Genomic DNA, 23,762 nt, shown 5'->3' with positions numbered 1-23,762 from the left:
TGCTTGCTGCAATAATGAGCAATTTCCTGGTCTGTGCTTGTGCATAAGTGACTTCCTACTTTTCTTATCTTCCTCCTCCATCCCTTGAGAGTTGATTTGCTGTTTACCCACAGATATTTGATTTTTGTTCTCTCAAACACAGTTATGTTACAGCACCTTCCCTCTCTTTTATGGTGTTGTTAAGGGCAAAATTGAGACCATTTCGAAGTCGAACTTTACAGTGAAGCTGCTTAGAGCAGGTGGCCACATGCCATTTCTGCCTTCTCTGTGGTAAAGCAAAACAAATGCAAGCAAAGTCCGATTCTGAAGCCATGAGACCATATTAGCTCCATTTTGATATGATTTAATTAAGAAATGGGAACCTGGGTTAAGGTTTGTGTTAGGATTCTCACATTGGGCCAGCCAAATTCGTAAGTGGAGCATACGCATACAACTGTATGTGCGGAGGAGTGATTGCTGCAAGTAACTCACAGTAATTAGGGGGTTTTCTGACCAATTTAAGGGTCGTCTTTTATTATTCTTCTAGATTGTCGCTTGGTATGATTTCTAGTCTGTAATATATGTTACGATTAGGTAGAAAAGGAGAGAGAGCAACAGCTCTACCTAAAGAAACCAAAGCTTTTGTCAGTATGAGGGTTACACAATGCAAAACTGCTTGTTATGCACTGTTCCGCAAGCTCATTAGCCAGAGCTGTGGAGATACTATGTGACTTTCTAAACATGTCACCTTCTAGCAGGTGGCAAAAAAAAGCAAGTCAGTTGTTCCTTCATTTTCTACAAAGCTCTGGAAGGCTTTTTTTCTCAATATTTTTTTTATTAGAAATGAGTCTTGACATGGCCAAGACCTGCTCTCAGAGAATTGCCTGGGTGACTGGAGAATGAGAAATCTCATGCAAAAAAAACTAGCTGAGAATTAGAGCTTTCTTGTATGCAGCAGTTGTTTCACACTGTTGCAAGGCACAGTTCTCTCTTGCAGTGAAAATGTAGCTTTACCTCAGTAAATGCTCCTAAATTAGTCAAGTTTAAATCCCTCTATTGGAAGAAGAATAAACTATCACCAGCAAAATGGCATCCAGTGTACCAGTATCAATATATTGCTATATCTATATATATCTTTTTAATCCAGAAAACCCTACTCTCAATTCTCATAAGTATAAGGGTGGAAAGCCTGAGTGAAGACCAGGCCTTAGACGGCTCAGTGCTGGGGTTAGTGACAGCATCCAGCTCTGCTGAAGGAGTTCTACAGTGCAGCTGCTGCCAGCACTGAGCCCTGCAATAAAGTCAAAGGGTTGTAAAGCTGCTCTTGTACCAGTACAACTATCCCTTGGAGTGGGGGGGGCATTTGTGCTACTGATGTTGGTACCAATGCAGCTCCTAGAACGGAAGACTGTATCAGTATCAAATGTCCTTATCCTAATATAGCCTACTGCCCATTCTGGCTGGACGTAAGCTCCGTTGATACTAGTGAGTCCACACTGAGGGAATTTTCTCTCTCYGACATACCAATATGGTGCTACAGCAGATAGTGGAAGTGAAACAGCATCTATGCATAAATAAATGAGGGAGGAGGAGATCTTTTCAGAATAGGTACATATATACACCTTCAGCTAATGAAAAGGTGAGACAGAGGTTCTCTCTCCTTTCCTGAAGGCTGTAAATCTTTGTTTGCTGCAGCAGCTGCAGAGAAGTGCAGGCATTCACTTAGTCTGTAAATAGCTTGTGCTGATGTTGAAGAGGGTATGGTTTCTGTTTGGGGTGTGTGAAACATTAGGTGGCCTCATTTCTATGACATGTTCAGAGAACTCCCACCCTGGAGCAGCATGTTTTCATTTTGTGATTGCTGTTAGCTCTTGCTCTCCCAGTCTCCGTTTCAGCACAGAGGTTTAGGTCACTGAAGTCAATGAAAAGGCTGCTTTAGTTTGAAGGGACAGAGATCTCAGAACCTTCTATCACTTCTGCATTCTGGAGCAAAGCCAATTTCATTCAGAATTTCCCCCAACCAGAGACTTGTCCTTATACAAACAACTTCCTGACAGGTCAGACGTTATTCCCCATTGGACAGGTGGAACAAAACAGAATACAAAGTCTGATCTTTTCTGTGCTACAAACAAAGAGGCAGCCCCTCAAGGGGACACGAGGGTGCAGTTACGTGATAAGTTGGCTCTGACTTGTCACCACTGTGGGAAATTGAGGATGCCATCTCTGCAAGGCAGTTTGCCGCCTCCTTAGCTGTGCCAGTTCAGCTGTACTGTGAAATAAGCCTCGTTTAAAAACCAAAATAAATTCTTCTTTTTTGGAGAGTTATTTTTAACTCTGATCATTTGGCAGTCCCACTTACAGTGCTGCACAATGAGCAATGGCAGCACAGTGAGGAGSAAGTGAACTGCAGGGAGTGGGAGTGAATAGCCAGAGCCCAGAGACAGCAAGAGCTCCCAGTGGGCTTCATTCCCGAAGGAGGTATACTGCACAACTGCAACCTGAATTTAACAAATGACTCATCTGACAAGACCCATAAGAATAATTTACCTGGAGGTTGTGTTCCTGTCATTTTGGTCTTGATGAAGTAGTCTATGTCTGACTCTATAACACAATTCTCCAGGCTTACCCGAACCTCTTCATACAGCTACAAAACAGAGACCAAGAACGTAAACATTTTGCATTGAGTTAGAAATTAATTCTCTTCTAATACTTTTCCCCTTAAAAGATACTTTCCACTCAGCATGTCTGATCTGGATGGTCTTTGGCCTGTCTTTGGTACAACCATTCTTCTTTACATGGAATACAATTGTTTCCTTGTGTTCTGGACATTCTTTTATGAGACGAGGAAGGAGGCAGTCCAGGCCTTTTCAGTGCAGCAAAGAAATTAACAGTAGGAACCAACCACTGTGAAAGTTAAAACTCAGACATACTCAAATTTGGAATAGGATGCATGTTTTCATGATGTGAGCCATGACTCTGCAATGAGAGTCAAAGGCTGAAACAAAGAGCAAAACACCAGCATGGGTTGATGTACTCTCTCTATCTTTACATTTTGAGACCATGACTGGATGCCTTTCTGAAAGTTGTGCATGAGCCCAAATATGCTTGACTGAGTACTTATCAGCTGGTAGTTGGAAACATTCCCTGACAGACTGAGGAGAGTGTCATTAAATGCAACATAGACTGTCTAAATCCAGGCATGTATCTGTTTTACACCTCAGGTAAAGGGAACAAGCTCGATTCAGCAGGCTTTCCCCACACTGAACATGCCAGAACAGTACAGAGACAGGTTTGCTGGAGACTGTCAGTATATGTAGGGAAGGGCAGGCCAGTACTGTTAAAGGACTCTTCCATGTGCGAAGTCCTTGGCAGGTACCCCTACCTCATCGTCTTTCACGCACTGTGTGGAGAGCTGGTTACAATGAACCCACAGTGAGTTTCGGAGGATGGTGATGCGGTCACACTCCTGGAGTTGGAAGACCTGAAGCCAGAGAAGAGATGTGAGGGAGTGTCAGAATAGTTAGTTATTCATACTGCAGGCAGTGATGGGGCTGGGACTCCTCTGGCCAAGTCCTYCTGTGAGCTGCTCTGAAGGATGCTTCATAGATGACATCTTTTCAGCTACTGGGGAAACTACATCTACTCGCTCATGCTCAGGGATGTTTTCTTAATGCATTGCAAATTAAAGTTATGTTATACAGATAAAAACAGAGCAAGGGAACATAATCAGTATCTGGATTTGAATGCTGGCCACAGCCAGTGATTTCAGAGCCAGGGTCCTGTTTGCCCATTGTGCTGAAATCTTGATGCTAAAGAAGTCAGAAGARTGCTATGATGAGAGTTGTATTAAAATTAGAGGTAGAGCCAAAAATATCTTATCTCTGACTTCTGAAATGTATTTCCAAACCTTTCTATATTGAAGCTATTTGGGGTTCTCTGGGGTTGTCTTTGTTCATTTCTGAGGTTATTTTAATGGCAAAGAAAAGACATTTCTCTTTCTTCGGAATTGATTCTCCTCCCCTATCTGCCTGAATTTGTTATGTTATAAAGCTGACTAGGTTTGGGGAAATGAAGAGGGAAAAAGAAAGGAGGAATGTGAACTGAGAGGGAGGAAGAGGCAGATAAACTCGCTTTTAAAAGCTTAAAAGAGGCGGGGGGGGGGAGAACCTGATCTCCAAGTTGTACTATTATAAGTAGAACATCAATTTTCAGTTTTATATAAGGTGTGAAAAGCTCAGATGCTTCTAGCCATCTGTTTCCATCTCCATTTGCTAGTAATTATGTCCAGAATACCACAAATGTATGCACTATTCAACAAAACATTCGGTTGGGTACACTGCATGCCATCTAATATCTTACAATCTTTTTTTAAAAAAAAAAAAAGAAAAGAGGAGAGAGAGAGAGTCAAGAGAGAGTCAACTGGTGTCAGGACAAGTTTCTGAGAGAAAGAGCTTTTAAAGAGAACCTGAAGGGAGGAGAAAGAGGATTTCAATATCCATTCAGAGCCAAAAGCTTTTGTCTAAAGCTAAGCCTTTAGTGGCCACTGAATTAGAGCTAGAGCTGACTGGGAATTTTCCAGATAAATAACATTCTGCCGGGAAATGCAGCTCATCAAAGAGGGGAAACAAAGTGACTTAGGACTTGTCAAACCCTTTGCAAACTAGAGGTGGATGTAGTGTTAGACAAATCCCTCCTGCCCTGTCAGCTTTGCTAACAAGMTGCTTGCAAACCTTGGCTTTCCTTGACAAGGAATACGGCACCATCTCTGTGACAAAGGTTGTCCCAGTGCTTGCACTCGCAACCCAGGATTTTCAGTCTGTGGATGCCCAGCACTCTGCTGTGGGCCAAAGAGAGTTTCCAGATTCCCTGCTGCGCAGCTAGGAGTTTGGGAGCTTAAGATGATTTTTCTTCTAGTTACTAGTTTGAAATATTTCAATAAATCTATCAGTTCTCCTACCTATAAGTGCTTTTAAGAGAAGGAGTTAAAAATGCCACTCCATTATGAATGATTGTTTGAATTAAGCAGTGGGCAGGTCACAAGGTCTATATGGTATTTGGAGTTTAGCAATGTGGGAGAAATAGTGTTCTAGGTTAGGARTATTTTACTTGTTTGTTGGCTTCTTAAGAAGGGAAGAACACACGTCTTTGTGAGAAATTCAGGCTTGGCACGATTTCCGTGGAAAGTCTGTGCCAGTCATGGGACTTTCCAGTGSTCCCAGATAGGGAAGATCTAAACGTCAGCAGGGAACTGGAAAGCTATGCTCCCGGCACTTCATTTTATGTGGAAGTAAGAACTGAAACAAGTAAGCATATAAAATTGGACTTTAGCAAATGGAGAAATATATTAGAAGGACCAGTATGACCAAATGTATGGTTGATTTAATGTTAACTAGTTCCTGTAAATTGTTGTGCAAAATTTATTAGCCAAGTGCAAATCTCCTTGTCCATGCTGAACATAATAGAAGTATTGGCTTATTCCCACTCTCCTCACAGCCTTTCAATGGCAAGGTTGCTCCATGGCAGAAAGCAAATATAACATACTCTGCAAAATAAAGCTGTAGACCAAGACCACAGAAAGATTCTCTATGGCTTGGCTATCTTTGCTCTCAGAAAGCTACAATACATGCTTTTACAACATATATCTTAGCAAGAAAAAAAGTTATTTTTAATCTCTGTTGAACTTGAGATTTACAAAAAAAATGAAACAAACACAAAAAATTGTCCTGCATTCAAATGAAAAGCCCCTCTGTAAAACTTTTGCAAGATGTAATCTAAAGGGGATTTTTGTTTGTTCATTTAATCAAATTATTCTTCTTTCAATTTAAAAACTTYTTGAACTAAAAATGATTTCTCACTTCTACATTTCTGTTCTTTTCCTGCTCAAATTACATTTTGTCACGAAGCAGTTACGTTAGAAACAAGCTTATCTTGGCTCTTATGGAAGATCTGCAGTAAAACTAGCATATTCATATGTTATGTTGTGGGTGAAAACTGGCATCAAATGCTTGCAACTAGATTGTACTAGTTCATATATTGCTCCACTTCTCACACCTCTGTACTTAACTCCCCGCCTTTTATGTACATACATATGCTGAACAAGCAAGGAGAGTGTGAGAGAGACAGCTAGGAGCTGTGTCTAAATCCACTCTAGTTTTTGCAGTATTTTTGCAGAAGACGTCTACTGAGACTCCCTATAAAGCAAACAGCAAAACCCTTGGGACAGTGTCTCACATCTTAAACTGATCTATGTAAGTAGGGTAAGATAAAGAGCGGACAGATATATTGCAGCAAAAGTCAATGTTTACCTCGCAGGTTTTGATGTGTTCCTGTTCCCAGTCTGTCCTGACCTTATCCAGCTGCTCTATGTGCTGTTTGTACACCTTCTCTGTAAACATAGACACCCAGAAGTTAGGCCAAAGATGACGCAGTCTTTCTCCTTTTCCTCCTATTAGGCATTTGCTGTGGTTTTGCTCTAGCAAACCACAGGCTTAACAAGAATACATGAGTTTGGAACTGATGGACAACAAGGATGTTTGTTTTGGGGTTTTTTTTTCAGCTTTATTAGAGCGAGGAATCTCTCTGCATGGTTTTCAAATCATCTCTAAACTTCATGATAGGGTGAGAAGATGGCAAGTCAGAGAACAAGAACCTAGGCAATGCTAAGGACTCCTTGGGCACTTTCCTTGCAGGACAAGACCAACAAAGCACATAATTTAGTGTGAACTTGTACCTGAGYAGTGAGGGMCAAGTCTGAACTCATGAACAGGTTCAGGTATCTGCTGGCTTGACCTTTTAGACATACACGGTGTTTCTGGCTGGAGAATGTAGCTATGCTACCATTCTCTTGTGCAGTGAAGCTAGGGACTTGGTATCTGGTTTGTGCTGGCTTGTAGCAATTTGAGTGTCATTCTTTGTGCTTTCAAATTTGCTTTAAGAAAAGCTTTCCTTTCCTGAGTAAAGACTGTAACAGTAATCTTCTATTAATTCTCTAATGAGAGCATATGGCGTGCCTCAAGGAAACGTGGGTTACTAGCAGGCTGATCATGTTCTTTAGAAGCTCCTTCATTAGTCTTTGGACAGGTGACTTTGGGAAACCTGACCTCAAACAGGGCTAGCCTGGATGTTTTGGGTGATGCTCTATCAAAATCAGTGTACTGGTAGATCTTTGTCAGGAAAAATCTTAGCTCGGTTGCGCACAGAGCGTCACCTGCTTCATTTGCTGCGTCTCTGCATTGCTTGGCTTTGTTCTGACTCTGAAACAAGAAAAGAAAGAAACAACCCAACTTAATTTCTGACCATGTTTTTTACTTCTGCCCTAATCCTCAGTTTCTAGGGAAAAGGCTCAAGCTTGCAAGCACTTTTTGACTGCCCTACCTGCATGCACTTTTCTAGAGAACATGGGCTGTTGAGAAGGAGAGACCGGAATTTCGTAGATGCTGCCATAAGTCCACTGACCCCAAGGGAAATCTAACAATTCTACAATCTAACAGCTGACATTAATTTGCAGTTCTTGTATGCACTCCTACCATACTAGATCCCTCCCACAGGGGCTCTTTCTGTTAAGTGCTAGTATGATCCAGCCTGAAGTTTGTGTCTGCTGGCCAAGCCAGTTTTTCCTAGAATCCTCAATGTACTTTTCTAATAGGTATTTATAAGCAGAAATAAATGGCAGTTAAAATTCTTCATCTCCTGAGCTCCTCATATAATACACACAGTTAGCCTTTAAAATGTTTTGCAAATGCCAGACTATTTCTCATAACAGCTCAGAAGCCTAAAAGCAAAATTCACTCCAAGTAGAACTTTTTTTAAAAAAAAAAAATCTGCAGCTTTTAGCAAATGAAAATTTAGACATTATTGACAGCTCGGGACTCCTAGGTCTTCCTGCACAGATGGTGATGACAGTACATTAACGCACGGCTCTAGACATCAGTGTAACGCATTTTTCTGCTCTGCCCTTCAGGACAGTGCTCAGGTAGGGGTTCTCATGACCACGTTCCTCATCACAGCTGGCTGGAAAATGTGTGGTAAGCTGGGAATATAAGCTTCATTCTTATTCTCTTCCTGACACAAACTGTTTGCGAGTGCTGTGCAGAATTAAACAGCTGACATGTTTCTTGTGAGATGCCTCCATGCATTTCAAATGCATTGGCATGTGTGTGGAAATAATGGCAATGAAACACCCTGGGATTCTTCTGCATGAACGGAGCTGGATCAGATTTTGATGCCATTTAAGCTGCTTAGAGTCCTCGTGTAATTTCAGTGGGGTCAGAATTTCATCCCCCCTTAGTAACTAAGGTGGCGGGTTTGGCTCATCGAGAATTTGAGGATGTTAGATATGAAATGTAAGCTTCTGATGCTGTTTTTAGAGCCTCCATCCCCCCACTCCTTGAGATGATTTTTGATCCTTTCTGCTTACACTGCACCGATTTTTATCGAGCCGAAGGGAGTTCATTTATTTTGTTTTCTCCATCTGTTCCACTATAAAATGTTCCCATTAAAAGTTAGTGAATTGTCAGCTACAAGTATCAGACGATGCAATGAAGGGCTGTAGTGCCTTAATTTCCAATGATTTATTTTTGAGTTTGTAAATGTTGTTGAAATTAAACTAACCATAAGGAGAGAAATGTTGAGAAAAAGATGCATTTTAATGTAAGATACTATGCCTACTTAATGTAAGCGACCAATGCCAAAACTAACTGAATGACATACTTCTGACTTGTTTCTTTTTTATGATTAATTTTAGAGAAAAGTCTCATTCAGTTTCCCTTCAGAATTCATACAGCAATTAGATCATAACCTTGAATAAATTAATTAGATAACTCAATCCCTCCCCCAACTTTTTAAAAATCCCTGGCCTATCACAGAACAAGATGAGGGTTGCCAAGCCTTGTAGAGAAATATGTGAAGGAAGACCTCCTTGTGAAGGTGCTTCTTTTTAATTTTCGTTTTAACAGGCTAATTAGAAGAGAAAGCAGCAGCCCCTGGCATACTCCAGACTGGGCTGTTCAACTGTATTCAATCGTACTTTGAGAAGGAAAACTGCTTTATCCCTTTGAAGCATCACCCAAATACCACTGTCCTCTGAGTTACCTTTTCTATTTGCTTTTGGTTGCCAGAAGTGCTTGTCCGTTCAAAGGACTGCTCAGCTTCATCCGCTTCCCTGCACTTCTGCTCGTAGGTCTTCTTCGACTGGGTTGGAATGAAAYAAAATGGATGGTTTAGAGTTAGGGAACCAAGCTGATGTCCTGAGTGTTTCCTCTTCTGCAGTCTAGGGGAACATATCAGTGCTCAAGTTTGGGGATGGTAAAGGAGACAACTTGAAATGATGCCACAAGGAGATATTTATTAAAAGGAGAGCTGAAAAGCTTGAGGGAGGCTGACAGTATAAATAGTAGCTTGTCTGGGACCCCATTTCAGCTCCTCTTCTTGCAGCCTGGCAACTGCAGCTCCCAGCAGAGATTACCACTTGCCCTGGGTGCTCTTAGCTACGCAGGGAGCGTTAGCACCATCGGTACATACATCAGGCATTTACCTGAGGTACAGTGCAGAGAAACAAAGTTAGGAGCCTACGTTCCTCAGGGTGCCAGTGCATGCTGCTATTTCCCCAGTGTGACTTGAAGCATCAGAAGACTGAAGTCAGTGTGATGACTTGCTTATCCYTCCACACTGAGACAGGCCCAGCCCCAGTCTCAATATTTGATCAGGAACTGGATTTTCCATTTCACAGCTTGAAAAATAAATGAAATGCCACTCATTCACCTTTGTTTTGAACCATCCCATCACCGTTTTCTATCTGATTGTCCTTCATCTGCCCCTCTCCTCTCAATTTTACAGAAGGCAAGGTTACCCAACTATTTTATTTTACCAGGAATGAAATATTTCATTCTAATTTTGAAGTTTAATGAAAATATTCAAAATGTTCCATTCTGACAGTAGGGAAATGTAATTGTCTTCCTTAAAGTTTCTTTTTTGTTTTAACTTGGGGGTTTGTTCAGGTTTTCATCACAGAAGTCACTAGGATGAATAAAAAGTAGAAAGTTCCATAATGTCACCTCTTTGTCAGTTCTTAAAGCAAGATCATACTTTAAATAAAATGGAAGTTTATTTATGTTTGTCCTGCAACTATGTTTCATAAATCTCTCCTCCTCCTCCTGGACCTGTTAAAACTATGCTAACCAACATTATGTTTTCTCTAGTCTAGCCCAATTTTCATGTCCCTTTTAGCKCCCTTAACTCCATGCTAAACCTTGCCATGCATCTATGCTGCTCCTGTTCCAAATTAATCTGTGGCTTTGTTCATGCAAGCCTTGAGCTTATGCTTCATCACTTTGCTTTGGTTTGGCCTCCTTTTATGGCTGTGGCTACAAGGAAGCTCCACACAAAGACTGATGTTCCAGCTGGGATGGCTGTTGGAGGTAGGATGCAATTCCTCTGTATGAGGTTAGACAGAGTTTTGATCTTGTTCATGCAGACAGGACCATGTAATACTATGTAACATTGAAGCTGTAATTGTGTTCAACTGATGGACTTAAACCCAGCGTGGGAAGTCTTGTTTCAGAATAGTCCTCAGAAACATAGCAAATCCTTATCTACAGCAGAAGAACTGCCTGTTGTAGAAGCTCTGCTAGCAATAACCATTTTTAAATAAAAATTATTAGTACAGTTCCAGCTATAGCACTGGCAGATCTGCAGCTACTTCTTTTTATGGGCAATTGCCTGCTGGAAACCAATACCGGCTGCCTGCAGTTTCTGTATCTGTAAGCTCTGTTTACAAGATTCCCTCACTGTTTTTGAAACCCTGTTTACACAAGGTGAAAAATTAAATTTGCTACTCTAAGTATCTTTAACTAGAAAGAATCAAATCCTATTTGAAYAGGGGTCTTGTTCCTTCCACATGAACTTTCTGGGTGTTTGTTTTGGGAGAGTGCTCAGTGGTGTTGCAGGGAAAATGAGCTTCCTCCTTGTAGCAGGAATCACATCATCTCTTTCTCACACACTCACGCTCCTACACGCTCACACATACATTCTTAATCTTTCTTTAAATATAGGTATGTGTTGATGCAGAWTTCATCCTGTCTCAAACTGGAACCAGTTTGCATCTGAGAAGCCTGTACTAAACCTCTTTACTTACCTCCATTGTTTTCTTATAATGCAACAACTTGGTCTTCTGCATGTGCTCCATTGCAGACTCGTACTGTAAGAAACATGCAGAAGTAAGCATTTCTTGCTTTGGATCATTTTTCTTTTTTTTTTTTTTTTTTTTTTTTTTTTTTTTTTTTTTTTTTTTTTTTTTTTTTTTTTTTTTTTTTTTTAGTGGCAGGATTAGGAAAGCCATTGTCAGAGCCTTTCTAAGAGGAGCCACGTGCCCCTGGGATACTCTGCTTTTGTAACTGACAGGCTTCTAAGTGACAGAGAGCATTAATGTGCCAGGTAGAAATAATCCAAGGTAATTCTGCTTCAGGGGTTTCCATTAATAGCAGAGAGGATGTTGATCTTCATTTTCTTCCTCCTTCCCCCCTCCTTTTTTTTTTTTTTTTTTTCCTCAAGGAGACTAAATAGTGTGACATCCAGTCACGCTGCACATCAGCTCTGCCAGCAGAGTTCCTCTGCTGGTTCAAGAACTTGATCTTGCGTTTTTGCAGAGCAAGCCAATGTCTCGCCCATGTGAATAAGGGTATTTGTCCATTCTAAACACGAGCAATTCCTGTGCAATTCCCTGTCTGTTGCTTTACTTCTGGTGAATTTATGTTCTAYGTGATTTGATTTCCACAACGTCATCTGGTCAGCTCTGGAAGGACAGTGCTGAATTCTCTTTTATAGTTTTAATTGTGGTATGTCCGGCCTTATATGACATTGAGATCTGTTCCTATTTGGTAGGTTCTGGGTTTTTTCAGTGRGACTTTTGGTCCTTTAATCTTTAAAATCTGCTCAAGCAAAACTCTSTGGAGCTTCCTGGAGGATTGCTTGACATAAGGCTAAATAGCACAATCTTGAGAGCTTATAGCAGAGCCAACACAAACATATATTGCAGTGCCTTGGGAAGTCACCAAAAATGCTGACACTTTGCATTTCTCATGATGATTCCCTCATGGCCATACRTGTGACAAAGAAGCTTGCAATGTCCTGCGACTCCAGAGGAGTTTTTCACCTTTCTTCCAGRCCCCTCTAACTGCTTCCATTTGAGTTACAAGCTTATTGTTTTCAACAGGAGAGAGATTCTCTCTGCAGGTTTCTTAGTGACAAAGTGGGGGTAGGAGACATAAATGCTAATGAACAGCATTTCTGGTGCTGATGTACRGTTGTCTATCCTTGCATGCCTTACTGCTTCATGGGACAGCAATCCCAGCAGGGACCTCAAAGCGCAGCAGCAGCTGAGCAGCAGCGTTGTCAGAATCGGAACCGTTTTCCAACTCTCATTTCCAGAGCTGTCTGCTGCTCCAAGTTCCTGYGTGTCAGGGCTGTAGACATGAGATTTTTGCTGCATTGCACACAGCTCATATGCTTTTTTATTTGTGTTAAATTAGCTGGAAATTTGATTCAACTGCCCATGGAACCAGAGAAGGTGTAAAAGTGATTACTGTTGTCTCTGTTAAGAGCTACTTTTTCAAGGGACTTAGAGCTCAATAGGATGAAAGGGGATGAAGAAGCCCAGTCCTAAATATACTCAAATCTTCATTATACAACACCAGCTAGATGCATGCTACTTATGCCAATTATTTTTAAGGTGTTCAGCATAYATAGGTGCTGCATTCAGAATGATGTTTGTTTCCTGTTTTCAAATGTTTATGTTACCACATTCTTTTAGTGCATGCAGGATCTTAATAAAACAACACAATTAGCAAGGGTACAAAAAAGAAAAAAAGAAAGGATTAAGTTCTTACAGGAATAAGAATAGTGTCTGCAATTGCACTAGAGAGAGTAAAAGTGACTAAAGCCTCTGTCTCCTGATTTCAGAGCATTATGTTATTTCCAGCTGTGATCAGAAAGAGATTTTCCTCCACAGTCAAGTGTATGGAGTGAACAGGGCACACTGGGCATGTTTTATCATCTGTTGCAGCATTTGCAACCTATGGCTGGAGACRGGACATGAGAATGGACTGTCCATTGACCCAGCCTGTTTCAATATTTCTACAGTTACTCACCTTTTTTCTTTGCTCTTTTTGTCGTTCTCGGAACTCCTCTATTCCTTTCAGTTCATCCTTCAGCATTACTGCCAGCTGGATATGAGAGTTTCCAACACTTTCAATTTCTAAAGCAGGTCAGAATTGGTATGCAGTGAGTGGAAAGGTCTAAGTATAAAGTCGCTTTTTCTAGCATGCATTTCTAGGATATGGCAGACTTGCTATGAACAGGGYGGCCTTAACAAAAAGGCCTCTCTCTCTTTCTGCATGCATTGCCATTGCTGATGGTTCATGCAACCTGAATAGAGCTTGTTGCAGGTTCTTTCAGTGCCTGCAAGTTRCATCGGCAACCCTCCCACTGCAGGATTGGAGCACTCATTCACAGCAGCCTTGGCWAGAAAAGAGCCTGGCTGTGCTCCTTCACAGCCCCACTCACCCCTAGCTAGGCTGGAGTGTTGTGTTGGAGGAGAGGAAAGGGCGCTCACTCCGTGTGCCAGCTCTCCCTCCCACTACACTGCTGCCTAATCGTTGCTCTAGGGAGCTCTCTGCCTGTTCCCTCCAGCCTGGCCCAAGTGCTACTAGAGAAGACAGCAAGTTGAGAATTTGCAAGGGTCAACAAAGATGGGTTGAATTTCAGATCGTTTGGCTGAGATTGTCTGAAGGGCCTAGTAACTTCTCTGTGTTTTCTGCTTTGGTGCCTCTGAAATGGAGCCCCTCATTTTCCAAAAATGTTGAGTTCCCCCTATCCAGGCTCTAAAAATACCTTAATTCAATAGCTGCTTTTCAAAAGGATGTTTTTATTATCTAAGCAACGGGTGCTAATACTCAAGTACACTGTCCTGTTGGATATGATGGTGTTGTATTTTCTGGCTCTGACAGGTTTTTAGTTCAGCCTAGAGTAAGTTTAGAAAGCATATTGCTTTCATGGCCGTGGTTTGTGCAAGAGGGAGCAGAGTTGATCTTCTGTGACTCGATCCAGATAAAACTAACTTGAGAAACCAGCCAAAAAGTTTGCAAAAGACCAGCTTTTTCTGAGGGAGGATAAGACAGCATGTTTTGTGGGGACACAGTCAAAATGTAGTTGGATTTCTGGGCCATTTAGAGACACTCAGTGATATCCATAATCAAGAGCATTGGGAGACGCTTATGTCTCCATTTAACATCATCCTCTGGGGAAGCCAGAAGTGACAAGGTGACTGATGGGTGAACAGTGGCATAGAAAGGAAGGGGCACTGCACTGCCCTGGGGAATTTGACCGTGGTCATCCAGCAAACTGGAGACACTGACTGATGCTGCATGGTCAGTTATGCTTGCTTGTTTGTCTGTTTTTTAATTAGTTTTCAGTCATGCTCAACTGATTGGCACTTGCTTTCTGCACACGAGAAAAAAAGGGGGGGGGAACTAATTCCTCATTCAAAAGCAAGGAGGATATGGAGTCAGGACTCCCAGTTCAAAGATTTCTGGGACCTAAATAAGGAACAGATTTAAATCTGTTTCATCTCTTGGGAGAAGAAGGGAGGTGGCGAATGAGAGGAGGAGCCTGGAGGGCTCATTTTGGGGGGGAAAAGAAGAGAGCAAGCACTGTTCCCGCTGAAGGGGTTCCATGAGCAGTTTTCTTTGCCACTAGAAACTAGATTCAATGCCCACCCTTGGAAAGGGACTCTCCAGAGAGCATCCTTTCACTCTGCTCTGCACAGTACAAACTGGAATAGAAGAGTTGTAAATAAAGGGGGAAAAGGATGAACGCTCTCAAAGAGGATGGATGCATAGGGTGTCCTTTTTTTACCCAGGTTAGAAAGGAAGATGTAAACACTTACGTTGCTTAAGGCTCTCAAAWGCTGCCCTCAGTGTGCTGTGGGGTAAAAACCAAATGCAACTTTGTTAGTATAGGCTTTTCAAAATGGGTTTTGAATCTAGAGGAAAAATTTTCCCTTAGCACCTCAAAGAACCACATAGAAATAAAATTCTTATTAGTCGTGTCATAAAAAGTGACCATGCTAACAGGCATGATAGCATCAATCTGTTAGCATTAGGAAATGCAATAAAATGCTCCATGAAGCAAGGAATTACACTACTCTTTATGCACACTCTCTTTTTTGATCYCACAGTATCTGGAGTTGTGGATGCTTACAGACATTTCTCTGTCCCTGCACCTTGCCAATAGATACAAGTCATCTGAGTGAAGTAAAGATGATTAATGGAATTGGATTTTGGAGCACTAGCCTGAAGGGTAAAGAGGAAACAACTCCACCCTCTGTGTTGAATGCAGCACAAGCAATTTTTTCTTCCTCAGTCACCCATGAAGCTGCAGCAGCTATGCTACATAGCATCCTCCCTACTATGCTTTTGTAGCACCACCATGTGGTACAGATCACTGTCCTAAAAAAAAAAATGGTTCAGAGCGCCTACCTAGATTTTTGAAAACCTAGTGCTCCTAAGAGCTTTCAACCTTTGAGAAGCACCCCTTGCTTAAACAGTGCTGTGAAATGGGGCATCAACACTACACTGAAATACAGCATGGAGATCAGCAAAAAGATGTTATGCTGCCCAATTCGACAGACCTGTGCCACTGAGGAAGAGGTACTACAATGGAGCATTGCAGAGGTGCTGAAAAGGGTAGCAGATAGATCACCTGGTGTCCTGATTTTGTGCAAGCTTCTGTCCTTTTTAAGAATGCAGCGGAAGGACCAGCATAGAGGTGCTGAGAGGAGAAAACACTCTGTATGAGGCACTTTCAACTTAACCTGCTCTAGCTGCCAGTTTGCAGGCTGGAAGAGTACTTGCAGACACACAAGCCAGGGTTACGCTGTAATCTGGAGGTGTTTCAGATTTACAAGTATCTCTTCAGGACCCAGACTGTATTTTTCCCTTGAGGGAAAAAAAAGCCTGGGGTCTCCAGAAAGCCCTTACTGGCCCATGGAGGGGCCCAGGAGAAAAGCTTGTTAATGAAGACTAAAATCTCCCTGCTTGAAGCTTGGCTACTAGGACAGCCCAGAAAAGCGTATCATTTCCCAGCCATGTGTGATTACAGATGGGTAGGGAAATCCTGCATCTCTTGGGTCGTTCTAGGAGGCTTAAGAGACACGTGAAGGACTCTACTTGCCCTATGCTATTTTAGACTGGACGTCTGTTTCCTRATCAAAGCTTGCTCTTGCAGAAGCAAGACCGCCTTACCAGGCGTATGAGAAATGCACAGAAGTTGGGAGAGACGGGGTTTGTCTTCAGTGATAACTGCCTTGCAATCCACATCCAAATACAGCTTTGTAGCTATAACTGCAAATACAAGGAAAGAACTTTCAGCCAGAAATGACAGATATTGATGTTACTGTTTGACTCTTTCAGCTTCTTCTGAAGGAAATAACTGTAGTAAACTCAACTTGTTGTGGTGAATCTCCTGAGATGAGTCAGAGAAAACATGCTAGATTGAATATTTGTCGGGTTATAGTCCTAATAATCCTTTAACATTCTGAAGGTTCATTTGCATTTCCTTCTGTACCCTATGCACAAAAATTGAGTCTGGTGTGAAATTCTGGTGGAAACTAAATTTTCACAACAAAATGAATCAAACAGGATTCTTTCCAGCTCAGTTATAAAAGCTTGACCTTAATAGATGAATGGAATATCACCAGTTAAGTTAGCCTTTTTTCCCCACTCCAAAACTCTAATAGCTTATTTTGAAAAATTCAATATGCAAATGGAATAAAATTAGCTTTTTTTTTGTTTGTTTGTTTTTGTTTTATCATGGAAGGTGATAAAGTGGAAGGTGGGGAATGTGCTAGCAACTTCATTCCAGAAATATGTAAATACTGAAATGAAAAAGGCAGAACTCTTAACACAAAAATACAGGACACTTGCAAACTGCACATACTCTTTGCACATTGTGTTGATCTATTATTCCTAGAGATTTTTTTTCTTTGATGTTGGTGATTCAGTTTATGCCAAGACTGGTAAAATTGCTGGATACTGAAGAATAATGCATTCTGAATACACAGCAAGGACAAAAGCAGTTTGCTGCTTTTTTGGTTTCCAGGCATCTGAGCTACCAGGGTATTTCGTGATCAGAAGCCATACAGGAAGCTTTTCTCCTTTTTGCTGGCTCTCTGTAAGGATTGGTCTGTCTTCTGGTATAATAATGCATCCGGCTATGAACAACCAAGAGACCCATTTGCCCCCTGCATGGTCTCTAATTGCCGTTTCAGAAAGCTCTGGCCTTTTGCTTCTTGTATAAAAGATTTCTCCAGTTGGTTCCCTAGTTTCTGATTAGGGCAAGGCCACAGTCCGTAAGTAGATTGGAATAGGCTTAAGCCATTTCCTTCCTTATTTTTATAATACTTCACTGAAATCAGTGAATCAGATCCTTCATCCTTATGGGGCTTGAGGGAGTAGCAAATATGTCATTGTGCCAAGTTATGTAAGGCAGAGAATAAGTAAATCAAATCTTGCCCCACGGATCCATCAGGTATTCCTTTATGACTTCGGGGCTGCGGGGATGTGCTGGCTGCAGCAGCGGTCCTGCAGATGAGCTCTTCATTGCTGCTAGATGCTCTGATTAGATCAGTGAAATATATCATTTCAGTGCACTAGATGTAGTAATGGAGGGTTTAATGGAAGTAACCTAGGTATTGAGATATATATGTGGATTTTAATTCTATCAGTGCTCTTTTGTATATATTCTACCTACTAAAACTTCTCATGTTAGGGTTCAGCTGCGTGTGACTTTCTAATAAGATTTGTAAGATCTTTATTCTGAAGTGCCCRAAGTGAGGGCGGCTCACTCTTTTGGTCGCTTTAACGGAGTGCCTTGTCCTCTCAGTAAGCTCTGCTGCTTAGCACTATGGTGGCAATGGGTTTTTTGTTGTGGCCAAATTAGAAAAACTGGGGTTGAAAATAATTCAAGCCGAACTATAGGTTTTCACACACCCCCCCCCTTAGTTGCTCAGTTCTAGTGTTCCCATGACAAATCTGGAAATCTGGGAGACTATTAAATCACTCAAGCTAAAGACAGAGCACCAGCCTTCCCTTTGGGCATCCCTACATGCAGCCACCTGCAGATGTCTTGTTGAAATAGTGTTGGACAGAAATTTACTGTGCATGTTTGTTAAAGACTCCCCTGTGGACATTTAAAGATTGGAATTGTCAAAATGAATTTCTGATGGAGAAAGGATTGACTCTCAGTCTGGAGTAATGGGGAACAGATAGAGTCTATGCAAAAGCCATTCTGCAGCAACTTCTGGTGATTTTTTGCCATCTAGTGGCTAAACTATTCTTACTGTTAGCTGGAATATGGGTGCTGACTGYTACATTTCAAACTGAACTTGTTCCACCTGCTCTCTTTGTTTGCCTTCTCCTCCTTCATCTTTTGGACCTTGTTTCTGTGAAAGAACTGTGCTGCCGCTGGACAGCAGGCTCTGCTGGGCAACCCTGCTCAACACCAGCAGCTAGGAAATGTGCTGCAWATGGAGCTCTGGTACCTATTGCTTTCCTGTCATCAAAGCCTGAATTTTGCTGTGCCAGAGATGTAATTATCAAGCCCTRCTTGTGCCAGTGCTTATGCCACTGCTATATTCACGATGTACACTGTTGTGTTGCTCCTTTTTGCAACTTTAAGCTTGATGGTTTGGAGGTTTTTGTTCAATTCTTTGCATGCTCCCTCAACTAGAGACTGATTTAACTGAGTAATTCGTAGAATCCCTTTAAAACTTGTACACAAGAAGGTAAAACTTAGGCTTTTCTAACCGGAAAACCACAGCTTTTTTTCCTTTTCCTTTTACCTTTTGCTTGGTGAATAGAAGTARAAAATAACCCCACCTTCCTCTTCTCTGCTGGGTTTTTGCTTGAATAACATCAACGTGATCTACCACATTTTGTTCTTACTGTAATTTTTTTAAAGCATTCTTTCTGAAACTGGGAGAGGTCTCTGTCAGATGAAGCCTGCAGAGCACTTTCCAGCAGTCATCTCACCCTCTGCCTCGGATAATTTAGATCCTGATAACATGGTTATGAAACTATTTCAGTGGCAGCCCTCTTTCAAGCTATGGTTTGCATCTGTCTCTCCTCCTGCAATATAGGATAAATYCAATGAAGTTATACTAACATTTTCTTTCTGTGAAGCCCAGTGGTGGTGGCAAAGTGTGACAAAAAAGTTCAGAACCATTTGGTCACAGTTTGCACCTGGGACTGTCTGCATTGCAAAAAGGAGTAGTGGGGAGGGAGGCTGTGCTCTTTTAACAGGGAGGTAGCTAACTTGGTAGCAAGTCCAAGGCCAGGCGTATAGTAGAATATTTCATGCTAAAATCATGTCTGACATTGCTTAATGGAGATACAGTGAAAACATCAAAGAATTCTTTTTGCCAGGAAATTTTCTTCTTGCTCTAAGAAGRGGTATAAGCAGAAAGGCAAAACCATTTTGTGCAACTAGAAAAAGATCTGTACAGGTCCCATCTGGGGTGTAGTGTCTGAGGCAACTGGAGTGGAAAAAAAGGCATGGGCAGACCCTTTCTTTGACTACTGGAGCCCAAATTTCTATCTGTAAATCATAGCAAGGCGCTTGCTAGCGTGAGTAGCCATATTGTCTTTAGGGGAGTCTGTACTGTGCAGGCAGGATGGGCTCAGTGTCAGGCTGGAGCATCTCTTTCTGAACGTAGCAAGTGTGGAGGGTTCCTCTAACACTGTGGTGTGTCCGTGACGAGTCTTTGCTTCTGCTGCTTGGGTTTTTTTCAGATATGTATCAGAAGCAGCCATAGCCCCAAACTGAATGGGAAGGGGGCTATATCATCACTGCCAAAGCTGGTGCCTGGGAATACAGACAGATCACACCAGACCCTGCTGGGGTAGGGGAAGGAAATAGAACGGGACATCCGCATTCCCTCTTTCCCCTGTAAATCTACACCTATAGACTATGAATTGGATCCTCTGTGACTCAAGAATCACTTACACCATTCAAATCAAAGAATAAAACAATCAAAACAATTTTTGTACCTTTAAACATAAAACTAAATTTCCTCAATCCTCCAGCACAGTACTAAAAATGCCTGTCCTCACCACAAGAAAGCTTATCTAGATTGGATTTAACAAGGACTGAGCAGAGGCTTAGATTTCTCAGAGTACATGTTTGGATCCATTTTCACAGGGTCCTGCAAGTTCAGAATAAAAGTATATATAAACTCCTTGCAGGTTCAGAACATGTGAGAGGAGAATAGCTAACCATGGAAGAATGTAACCTTCCAAAATGATTTCTAGCTGCAGTTCAAAAATGTTTGCTTTGTGTGAATAATACAGAAAATGCTGTATATTATGTGACAGATGTGCTATATTTGTATAAAGGAAGCAGCAATTTGGCATTTCGTTACAGATGCCCTCACCCCCTGCTCATTGAAAAATGCTATTTTGGGCCATGCAGAGAAAGGCAGAGGAGACATAAGCTTGAAGGAACTACCCTTTCCTGAGATCTGAAGATGATGATAGTGGAAAAGAGGGGAGGAAAAGAGCAGGAAATCATATACACGAGAAGAGACAAGAAGGGCAAATGACAAAAATAGTTGTTGTCAAACTAGGCGGGTTTTAACCAGCTACTGCACATTTACGTGAGGTATCTTACAGAAGACCTGAACTCCTGGGGCTCTGCTTCAGCTGAAGCTGAGGATGTGTCTGAAAACTGGGCTCTATAATATATTCCGTTCTCATACTGTTCTGCTGCAGAATTGCCCAAAGCTACTGCATGGAAATTCCCAGTCACCTTGCGGTCTGAAAGGGTGTTTCCTCTCAAAGGCATGAGCTGTGAATCATCTATAATGTGTCAGGACATCATTCCTGTGTGAGCGACCAGCAAACGCGTGCAAACTCGATCTTGTTACTCATCTGAAAAAATCGCCATTTTCTGTGGCACCCTTTCCCGTGTGTGCAACACAAAAGGATGTTGGGGTTTCTTTCCTAACACCTTTTGGAAAAATATGGGGAGTGCAAAAATACACAGCAGGTTAAACTTCATAACATATAGTTCTGTTGTTCTGTTTGCCCCATTGAATGTTGGTGTAACCTGGCCTTTGCCAAGAGTACTTGGCTGCAGCTTTGTAACTATCTTCCTTATAATTTGTATTATAAGTAGAGTCTCTGAAATCATGATTCAGATATAAAAGAGTGGCATAACAGAGCTTTTAAATTAGTATGAATAGAATTCCTGATTTCTAGTAGGTGAGCTCCAGAGATGCATTTCTGAGCAGCGTGCAAGTCAGGAACTCTGGCTGAGCCCTTGAACACGTGCCCCATCCTCTCATCCCAGCTGCTGCACTTCTCACCTCCATCCTACTCCTCGAGGACCAATCACTTGGGACAGGCAGTTGATTACCTTGGAAGAAGTAGCCAGACAGTCTTTTCCATACTTTAGTTGTTAACGTGGAGCTCCATGTGTTTGTAGGAAGCAGAACAGGCAGTGGGACTGCAGGTCACCCGTGCAGACATGCTGCGAGAAACCCCACTGAAAGGAAGCTAATCCGCCTCTGTCATGTACGTCTGATCTAATACGGCGAGTGCAGTGAGGCAGGTTACGAACAAACAAGAAAGACACTTCTGCACTTAACATTAAATTAGATTGCTTTGCCACAGGACTTAGTGGAGGGAATGCTAAAGGGTTTCAGAGCTTCAAATAAGGACACGACAAATTTGCACAAGAAAACTCTATTGGGGGCTATTAAATACAAAGATGCTRCTGGCTTGGCAGCCCCTGAACCACCAGTTGCTGAAGGCTAGAAGATTATTTTCTGAGAAATATCTTTATATGCTTGCCCTGTTCTTCTACTCTTCCCTAGGGGTCTGGTGTTGGGGACAGGATATTAGGCTGAATGGGTTTTGGTGTGAGCCTGTGTGACCCTCTTTATAGTCTTACGCTTAGATTTGAGTCTGTGCATCCTTCTGTATTTTAGAATGAGCTGGCAAATGCTGATTGCAGCTACTGAGTTAGTTGGACCTGTGCCCTGTGTTGTAAAGAGGACACCTCCCTTCCCCAAAGGAAGTAGCTTCTCCCAGCTGCAGGGCTCCAAGAGCAAGTAGCCAGAAGGCCTAAATTTGTTTGAATCAGGCTGTGCTACTGAATGTTTCTGTGCTTTGCCTGCTAGCCAGCACTTTCAGAGAACTTTTGTTTCTTGAGATGGAAGCTGGAGTATTTGGTTTGTCCTGCCCACTGTCACCAGCACCAACTTCTCTTACAAGTCCTGYGCTTGCTTACAAAATAAATAAATAAATAAATAAAATAAGCCGCAGCAGGTCCCCCCGCCCCTGTGATTTTTCTGCTCTAAGATATTTTTCTACAGGAGTAGGCCAGGCAAGGCCACTTCCAGTACAGGTTTGGAAAGAACAATTAGTGCCTAACCGAAGCTTACTGCACTCTATCGTGGCAGAGCTGAAAGCTTGCCGCTTACTAGCAGTCCAGTCAAAGTCATTTCTCACATTCCTGGTGCTAAAGAGTCTGCAAGTGGAGGCACAACGCTGTCCTCTTTCCCCAGGTTACTACATTGCATTATTGCTGATATTCAGTAGCATCCTAGTACAGCCGTGGCTGTAATCAGAGCTGTCTATGCCTACGCCTTAGCAGATGTAGGGACTGATGGGTCCATCCCCCGTCAGAAGAACTCACTGATGAGATCCCGGGGTGTCCACGCTAAGGACAGCTCATACAGCAAACAGCACGCAGGACAAACCTTTCTTCCAAGAACCTTGGCCAAAACCGGTGCCTAAAGAGGGAAAGTCTGTCCCCAGGAATTTATTCGGAGCAGAGCTTGAGCATAAACGCAAGCCGCCTGCGCTCTCAGGGCGAGCGGWTATGTACGTGCTGTAATTCCTCCGAACCAAACGTCTCGTAATGACGCCGAGGGAGCAAACAGCAGGCGTTACGTAAGACGGAAACTCGATGGCTGTTGTCACGTATATTTTTCTCAAAATAGTGGCAGATGGTCTCAGAGTTCCTGTTACCTTTCAGTTAGCCATCCCCACTATCTCTTTTTTGAGTCAGCAGTGCATTCCTTGATCTGTATTTTTCAGAAAATAACAAGGGGCAATTGAAAAAATTTATACACTCAACTGAGCTCAGCAACTTGCTCCTACTGAAGCAGTTCGGAGGAAGAAGGGAACAGCCTGAAAAAATGTTCAGAACATTTTTTTTTTCTCTGATTCAAAATGGAAACTTTTAAATTTGGAGAGGCTTTGGGGTGAACTGTTTTCCATGCAGGGAATGAGACATGGTAATGGCAATTACCTGGTGCAGCATGCTGTACTAGTTAGGGCACCCGCCAGGATGTGAAAGATACTGGTTCTTATCCCTCCTCTGTCTGAATTGGAGCAGGCACCAGAAACATTTCACTATTTCAGTGTTATACAAAGCAGAACAATTTTCAAGAGGAGAGCCTGAGCAGGAGCTACACAGAAATATTCTCTCCTGTAAAAACTATTCTGCACTATGGGAATACGTTTTATTTTGGGACAAGCAAGTGAAAATGCCTTAAAGCAATTCTAAACATTTTAATTTGCCCAAAATTCTGAAAGAGGTTGCCTTGGGGTTGACATGACTTGCGGTGGGGAGACCTTGGAGTACCAATAAGCCAGTATTTGCACTTCTGCCTTATTCCCACTCAAGGTTTCAAAGTTCCTCCCGTAGGTTTAGTCCTTCCCACG

General features: G+C 42.1%; 1 protein-coding gene across 1 annotated transcript in view; it reads right to left on the bottom strand.

Annotated features, from left to right (window-relative positions):
- PSTPIP1 (proline-serine-threonine phosphatase interacting protein 1) overlaps positions 1-23,762 on the bottom strand; it is a 56,745-nt gene that overhangs the window by 7,708 nt on the left and 25,275 nt on the right. Inside the window, exons 4-11 of the mRNA XM_085303942.1 lie at positions 14,918-14,952; positions 13,122-13,228; positions 11,111-11,173; positions 9,070-9,168; positions 7,187-7,232; positions 6,285-6,364; positions 3,362-3,460; positions 2,527-2,623 (exon numbers count right to left, since the gene is read on the bottom strand). Of these exons, the coding sequence (XP_085160068.1) occupies positions 2,527-2,623; positions 3,362-3,460; positions 6,285-6,364; positions 7,187-7,232; positions 9,070-9,168; positions 11,111-11,173; positions 13,122-13,228; positions 14,918-14,952 (626 nt within the window). The remainder of the gene's footprint in view (positions 1-2,526; positions 2,624-3,361; positions 3,461-6,284; positions 6,365-7,186; positions 7,233-9,069; positions 9,169-11,110; positions 11,174-13,121; positions 13,229-14,917; positions 14,953-23,762) is intronic.

This window comes from Rhea americana, unplaced genomic scaffold (assembly GCF_003343005.1).
Source record: "Rhea americana isolate MKP2758 unplaced genomic scaffold, rheAme1 scaffold_201, whole genome shotgun sequence".
In the NCBI taxonomy this organism is placed as follows: Eukaryota; Metazoa; Chordata; class Aves; order Rheiformes; family Rheidae; genus Rhea; species Rhea americana.
The sequence above is the reverse complement of the archived record's forward strand: the minus strand, read 5'-3'. Positions and strand labels throughout refer to the sequence as shown.